Consider the following 8,457-nt stretch of genomic DNA (forward strand, 5'->3'; position numbering starts at 1 on the left):
CAGGAGAATGGCGTAAACCCGGGAGGCGGAGCTTGCAGTGAGCTGAGATCCGGCCACTGCACTCCAGCCTGGACGACAGAGCCAGACTCAGTCTCGGGGAAAAAAAAAAAAAAAAAAAAAAATCCTTTAAATTGAGATATAATTCATATACCATAAAATTTACCCTTTGAAAGTGTACAATTCAGTTCTTCAGTATATTCGCCAAGTTGTACAATCGTAAGTTTTTCATCACCACCAAAAGAAATCCATTAGCAGTTATTTCCTATACCCCTTATCCTCAACTCTGGCAACCACTAATCTACTTTCTGTCCGTATAGATGCACCTATTCTGGACATATTCTATTCATATACATAGAATCATACTCCAATTGCTTTTAAACCTTCTGTAATCAGATTTTTGCACCCATTCCTCTTCCCAAACTGCTCATATCAGGGTAGCCAATGACATCCATGTCACTAATTTTTTGTTTTGTTTTTTCAAGATGGAGTTTCACTCTTGTTGCCTAGGCTAGGGTGCAGTGGCACGATCTCGGCTCACTGCAACCTCCGCCTCCCGGGTTCAAGCAATTCTCCTGCCTCAGCCTCTGCAGTAGCTGGGATCACAGGTGCCCGCCACCATACCCAGCTAATTTTTATATTTTTAGTAGAGATGAGGTTTCACCATGTTGGTCAGGCCGGTCTTGAACTCCCGACCTCAGGTGATTCACCCACCTCGGACTCCCAAAGTGCTGAGACTACAGGTGTGAGCCATGGTGCCCGGTCCCATGTTGCTAAATTTAATGGTGGTCAACTTTCGGTATTCATCTTATTTGACTCATCAGCATCTGACATGCTTGGGCTCTCCCTCCCTTGGGAACATCCATACTCGGCTTCCAGAACACCTCCTGGTTTTCCTCCTAACTTCACTGGCTGCTTTCTCAGTCCCTTTTTCCAGTTACGTAGAAACTCACTGGCCTCTAAATGTTGGGAATCCCCAGGGCTTTCTCTATCTATCCAATCCAGGATCTAATCACCCTTCTTACTACCTCCTGTTACCACCATCCTGGCACCACTCAACCCAGCATCATCTCTTGCTGTGGATAATTCCAATAGCTTACTATGCGGTGGCTCTGCTTCTCTCTTTGCCCTCCTACATACCGTCTATCCTCAAGTCAGAGTGATCTTGTTCTCATATAAGGTGGTTCATGTATTCTTCTGCTCAAAACCCCGTAAAGGCTTCCATCTCATTGGGAGGTAGAATCCCAAGTTCACCCCCTTTCCTCATTCCCCATTTGGAGCCACACTGGCCTTTATGTTCCTGAAACCTACCAGGCACAACTGCCCCAGGGTCTTTATATCTTCTGTTCCTTCTGCCTAGATCATTCTTCCTAAACATATGCACAGCTCTCCCTCATGCCCTTCAGGTGTTCACTCAAAGATTACCATCTCAAGACCTTCCCTAACTATCCAATTTAAAACTGCAATAAACATCTCACCCCCAACATACATCAGTACTTTCCTATTGTCTTTTTTTCACAGCACTTTTCATTATTTAACATACTATATTATTTGTTATTGTTTATCACCCCCTACTTGAATGTCATTTAATGAGCATATAATTTTTATCGATACAGCTCAATATTATGTAGTCCCAGGGCCCAGCATTGTGCCTTGCATATAGCAGGTAATTAACAGCATTTGTCAAATGAATGAACTTCAGTAAATGGCACTATCATCTACCCAGACACAAATAAAAAACTTGGGTGATCCTTCATTCCATCTTTTTTCCTTTTCCCCCACATCCACTCCACCAGAAGGCTCTATTAGCCCTACCTCCATGTAGAACAGCACCAATCTTTGTCCATAATTCCAGTGACACCACAATCCCTTGCCTGGTTATTCTGAGATCCATTATATTAGTTACCCTGCTTCCAGTGTTGCTCCTCTACAAGCCATTCCACATTACTTCCAGAGTAAACTCTTTAAAAAATATAAATATAAGTCCGATCATGTCACTCTCCTGCTTAAAACTCTTCAATCACTCCCCAAGGCACTCAGAGTGAAATCTAAACTCGTTAATGGGGCCTAGGAGGCTCTGGATAATCTGATCCCTGCCTGCATTTCCTACATGATCTTCCACTGCTCTCTTCTATGCTGACTACACTTTAGCTACACTGGTTTCCTCTCTGCTTTTTTTCCACCAGTAGCTTCTGCACTTTCTATTCCCTGTACCTAGAATGCTCTTGACCTGCCTGGCTCAATATCATCCCTGCACAGCCACCTTCCCTGTTTACGGGGTCTAAACCAGCAGCCTCCAGTTCTAACCTATACCCATCCAGTTTTACTTTCTTCATAGTCTCTACCATAGTAAGTCTACCCTCACTTGAATGTAAGTCCAAGAGAAGAATGCTTTCTTACCTGTCTTATTCATTACTGTACCCCAATGCCTACCTAGAATAACAACACACAGCAGGTATTATATATGTGATTTTGGATATATACTTAAGTGAATTAAAGAAGCAGTTATTATCCCCTTCTTACATATTAAAATACCCATGTAGGCTCAGCGATTAACCCGCTTCGGTTACACAACTGGTTAACAACAGAGTCAGGAGGACGAGTTATCTAACGGAATTATATGGACTCTCAACTTATCACTTTCCTTGCGAATGGCTATACAATGCTTTAAGCATCTCAAAGTCTTGCCTATGTTACTTAACTTCTTGTACTTGTTTCCTACTCTTTATTTCCACTATCTTGATCCTTGGAGAGGCTCTCTCTACTAGTGACCTAGGCCACTGAGATTGCCATGTGTTAAAAAGCACTCATAAAATATCTATATGTGAAAATTTGGGGGAGGAGGGAAGTGAGAAGGGCAATGAAAAAATGAGTAATTGTGTTAGCCATTCAACAAATCACAACCTGGTAGAAGCACAAACATGTAATTGCAGCAAATACCTAGCAGAGATACCTGTTTAATGCCTGTCTGATAAATGGGTGTCCGAAGGAAGCACCTGCCAGATTAATACATCAAAACCACTTTCATTTTGTCGGTACTGGGTTCAAACACACCTAATGTTCACAACTTATATAAGGTTAGTGTACAACGCCCATCACAATGAGGGCCTAATTTTTCAACCTAATCTTTTCCCGAAGCAAATTCTGACATTCGAGTCATGCCAGTTTCCGGTAAGTTTGAATCCTGGCTTAACTACATATACTAAGCTCCCGAGTCTGTCCCTTGTGCTTGACAAACCCCCACTCTTTCCTGGCACAGTCCACGGTACACAGCCGGCTCTCAGAAACGGACGTCAATCGAAAGCATTCTAACATACGATTCAGTAAGGGTTACCGACTAATTCAAGTTTGGGATTTCTGAAAAGAGGTTGAGACACCCGAGTGGAAGTTGGTGGTTGGGTGCGGCCCATCTCTCTCTCTCCACCTCCGTGCGGTCGGAGAAAAATATCTTAAAACAAAATGAGGTTTTAAAGGTGTTTCAGCGGCAGCAGGGTCTACAGAGCAGGTAGAAAATCCAAAGGGCAACAGATTTTCAAGAGGTGGGGAACGAACCGTAAGGCATGTCTCTTCCCCAACCCCTTCTCTCCTCTGGAGGGACCCCTGAACCTAACAGAATAGGCGGCGAGCCTGGATCCCAGCCCCACTCTAATGCTTTCCCCCACTGGCGTCTCAACCATCCACCATCCGGCCTCTAGCGTTTGCTGCGCCGCACTCCCACCTCCTCGATGTAGGCCGGCGGGTCTCGCTTGATCAGATTCTGTAACTGCGGCAGGTTGCTGGGCAGCTTGTTGTTGTTTCTGCTGGACATTTTGGCTGCAGACTAGCGTCGCGGCAAGCACTTTTAAGAAAATTCAGACGGCCGGCCAGCTACAGCTTGGACTCGTGTTTCCGGGTATGACCGGAAACAGCACATGGGACGCTAGGCAGGGGACACCGTAGCGGTTCCTAAAGCGAATATGCTACGGAAGCCTCAGAATGTCAAAATTATTCTCGTTGCCAAAATGCTCTGTGGTATATTGGAGAGCTATCTCCCAGTGTCCCGCCCCTCACCGTTGGACATATGCTACTACTATTTCCCAGCGTTTCTGAAAGGATCTGAAATGTGAATTTTTTCACGTGTATTAGCATATGTCATCATCCCGACACCCATATGAAGCACAAAAATAAGGATTAATAGTTTGTTTTTAATCCCACTGTATAAAGTTAGAAACTCACTACTGTAATCCCAGCAGTTTGGAAGGCCAAGGCGGGCCTGAGGTTGGGAGTTCGAGACCGGCCTGATCAACATGGAGAAACCCAGTCTCTACTAAAATTACAAAATCAGCCGGGCGTGGTGGCGCATGCCTGTAATCCCAGCTACTAGGGAGGCTGAGTCAGGAGAATCGCTTGAATACGGGAGGCGGAGATTGCGGTGAGCCGAGATTGCGCCATTGCACTGCAGCCTGGGCAACAAGAGCGAAACTCCGTATAAAAAACAAAACAAAACTGAAAAGAACTATGGAAGCTAGATAGCACTATTCCCTCTTAGGAGAAAAAAGAGAAAGGAGGGTCATATAAGTTAATGTGTATGATTTTAGATATGTTCTCATTTTGGTTTTGGTTGTTTCAATTTAGCGTGACCCTTAGGGAAAAGAGTGCTGGATGAAATGTGATCATGTTTACCATTAAGAAATGCAATTAATCCTTTAAAGTTCAACCATCGTTATAAGCTCTGTAAGCACTCCTCAGCCAGAGTTTTTAATTCAGATTATGGTAATTCGAAGAGGAGAATACGTTTCTACAATCTCAAGGTGTGAAAAATCAATAAGGGTTGAATGAATGAGGTAGGGTGTTGTCAATTAGAGAGAGAGAGAGAAAAAAACCTAATTACCCACCCTGTGCCAGGCACTGTTCTGAGCACTTGTATTAACTTATTTAATCCTCAGAACAGCCCTCAAAATAGGTGCTATTGTTATCTCCATTTTACAGAAGAGGAAACTAGCTCAGGGAGATTGCCGCAATTCATAGCCTGTGAGGAAGATGAGATTTCAATCTAGGCAGTCTTGATTGTAACTACATGAGAAAAAACATAGCCTAACAGCTGGTAGCTGGTTGCTGCTCTGGCAAAATAGCCAGATGATAGTGTTCTGCTTAACCAAAGCAATTTTACAGAATGCCAACCTCATCTGTGACCATGATAAAATGAGCCCCAGATAAAAGAACTCTGTAATCACACCTGCACACAAAATAAAGAATGCTCCACAAACCATGTTATTCAGTTGCATTTGGAGAATGACTTATTTATTAATTATCAAATCAGTTACTTGTGAAGAAATAAGTGTAAGCAATAAAAGTTTTTTAAAAAGCATAGATTTAAATTAAATATTTTTGGTTAGGTTATTTTAGTGAGGGCATAAAAAGTATTGTCAAAACAAAATCTGGCTCAATGTGGTAGCTCAAGCCTGTAATCCCAGAACTTTGGGAAACCAAGGTGGGAGGACCACTTGAGCCAGGTAGTTCAAGACCAGCCTGGGCAATATAGTGAGACCCCACCTCTACCAAAAAATTAAAAAATCAGCCAGGCGTGGTGGCACACACTTGTGATCCAAGCTACTCAGGAGGCCAAAGCAAAAGGGTTGCTTGAGCCCAGGAGGTTGAGGTTACAGTGAAGCACTGCACGCCAGCCTGGGCAATACAGTGAGACCCTGTCTCAAAAAAAAAAAATTAAAATTAAAAAAAAAAGAAAAAGAAAAAGAAAAGAAAAAAGTCTATATACAGGTACTTGAAAATGTCTGGTATTTTGAAACAATAGCCACAAGTTTGGTGTGACTAAAGATTGGAAGGGCAGGGTGCGGCAGGAAAGGAGCTGAAAAAAATGAGATGGGAGAGGTTGTATAGTCCTGACATGAAAGGCTTTAATTGCTATTCTAAGAAGGGCATACAGGTCAGTTCATTTTACCTCCAGCAGCACGGAAGGCAGGGTTTGTTTCTGATAAGTGAGAACACTACGAGTAAGAATGGCTAACTGAATATATATTTTTAAGATGTTAACTAATTTGGGTATCTGAGGCCACATGTCTGCTTCCATGTGAAATCCTATCCTTTATTTTTAAAATTATAATGTGTTTTTTTATTTTACAGCTTTATTAAGATATAATTGATGCACAACAAACTACCCAGTGAACAGTTAGATAAGTTTTGACATACGTATGTGCCCATAAAACCATCATCACAATCAAGATAATGACTATATCCATCATCCCCAAAGGTTCCTTGTGCCTCACCATCCCCAGACAAACACACATCTGCTTTCTGTCACCAGAGATATGTCTGTGTTTGCTGGAATTGTGTACAAATGGAATCATACAGTACCTATTATTTGAGGTCAAGCTTTTTTCACTTAGCATAATTATTTTGAAATGTATCCATGGTGTTGTATGTCTCAACAGTTCACTCCTTTTATTCCTGAGTAATATTCCATCATATAGACATATCACAATTTGTTTATCCATTCACTTGTTGCTGGATATTTGGGTTGTTTCCAATTTTGGCTGTGAACATTCATTTTCAAGTCTTTTTTTTAAGAGATAGAGTGTTGCTCTGTCACCAAGGTTGGAGTGCAGTGACATCATCATAGCTCATTGCAGCCTTAAACTCCTAAACTCAGCCTCCCTAGTAGCTGGGACTACATACAAGTGGTGTGCCACCATGCCCAGTTAATTTTAAAAAATATATTTTTGACTGGGCCCAATGACTCAGGCCTGTAATCCCAGCACTTTGGGAGGCTGAGGTGGGCGGATCACAAGGTCAGGAGATGGAGACCATCCTGGCCAACATGGTGAAACCCCGTCTCTACTAAAAAATACAAAATATTAGCTGGGCGTGGTGGTGGGCAACTGTAGTCCCAGCTACTCAGGAAGTTGAGGCAGGGGAGTCACTTGAACCCGGGAGGTGGAGGTTGCAGTGAGCCAAGATCGCGCCCCTGCGCTACTCCAGCCTGGCGACAGAGCAAGACTCTGTCTTATATATATATATACACACACACACACGTATATACATACATATATGCATATATAGATACATATTTAGAAAAAATATATATATACATTTTAGAGACAGGGTCTCACTGTGTTGTCCAGGCTGGTCTTGAATTCCTGGCCTCAAATTATCCTCCCCCCTCAGCCTCCCAAAGTGTTGGGATTACAGGCTCAAGCCACCATGCCATGCCATCAAGTCTCTATATGGACATACATGTTCATTTCTCTTGGTAAATGTCTAGGAGTAGAATGACTGGATCAATATGATAGGTTTATGTGTAACTTTTAAGAAACTGCCGATCAATCTTTTGCTTCTACCATTCTACTGAAACTGTTTTTTTAATCAAGGTCACCAATCACATCAATTTTCATTATTTTTCTTAACCTGCAACATTGGACACAGTTGTTCTCTCCCTTCTCCTGGAAACATACTTGGTAACTGACCTTTAACTGGTCTCTCTGCATTTTCCCTTACCCGCTTACACTGTATTTCCATGTAGTGGTCAGAGAGCCTTAAATGGAACAGGTTATTCTTCCAGCTTCCCTTCTCACTCAGAGTAAAAGTTAAGTTCTTCAGTGGCATAGAAGGCTGTTATGAACTGCATGATTGTGTACCCCCAAGTTCATATGTTGAAACCCTAACCTCCAATGGGATGGTGTTAGGAGGTAATTAGTTCATTAAGTTGGAGTCCTCATGATGAGATTATCATCCTTATAAGAAGAGACACAAGAAGGCCTGCCTCCTTTCTCTCTGATCTCTGCCATGTAGGGTACAAGAAAACATCTGTTTGCAAATCAAGAAGAGTGCCTCATCATATGCTAAGATACTAGATCTTATTATTACCTCGCTCATTAGAAACCAATGATATTGACTGTGTTCAGAAAAGCCAGTCATGTCTTCATCCTTTTCTGATTAAAATACATTGTTTTATTATTATTATTATTTGAGACAGGGTCTTGCTCTGTCACTCAGGCTGGAGTTCAGTGGCACAATCATGGGTCACTGTAACCTCAACCTCCTGGGTTCAAGCTATCCTCCTGCTTCAGCCTCCCAAGTGGCCGGGACTATAGGTGTGCACCATCCTGCCTGGTTAATTTTTAAATTTTTTTGTAGAAATGAGGGACTGGGTGGGTGGGTCTCACTACGTTGCCCAGGCTAGTCTCAAACTCCTGGGCTCAAGTGATCATACCGCCTCAGCCTCTCAAAATGTTGGGATTACAGGTGTGAACTTCGATGTTTGGCCTATTGTTAAAAAAAACTGTTAGATTAACCACAAGAGGGAGCTCATGCTTTTCTTGTTAACAGGAAAGTTACATGATTTCACATGCCCACAAACTCAACAGAAATCTCATAGAGAATTCTAGTCCTTCTTAAAGCTAATTTAATTTTTTTCTTGTATTTTTTTTCCTTCCTTCCTTCCTTCCTTCCTTCCTTCCTTCCTTC

General features: G+C 42.3%; 1 protein-coding gene across 3 annotated transcripts in view; it reads right to left on the bottom strand.

Moving 5' to 3' along the window:
* Window positions 1–3,910, bottom strand: part of SDAD1 (SDA1 domain containing 1) — a 39,313-nt gene extending 35,403 nt beyond the window's left edge. For all 3 annotated transcript variants that reach the window (XM_011966190.1, XM_011966189.1, XM_011966188.1), the window contains exon 1: window positions 3,716–3,910. Coding sequence is in view for 2 of the 3 variants with exons in the window: in XM_011966189.1 (XP_011821579.1) it covers window positions 3,716–3,805 (90 nt within the window). In the remaining variant the exon portion in view is untranslated. The remainder of the gene's footprint in view (window positions 1–3,715) is intronic.
* Between the last annotated feature and the right edge of the window lie 4,547 nt (window positions 3,911–8,457).

The sequence above is a fragment of the Mandrillus leucophaeus genome, unplaced genomic scaffold, assembly GCF_000951045.1.
Source record: "Mandrillus leucophaeus isolate KB7577 unplaced genomic scaffold, Mleu.le_1.0 Scaffold75, whole genome shotgun sequence".
In the NCBI taxonomy this organism is placed as follows: Eukaryota; Metazoa; Chordata; class Mammalia; order Primates; family Cercopithecidae; genus Mandrillus; species Mandrillus leucophaeus.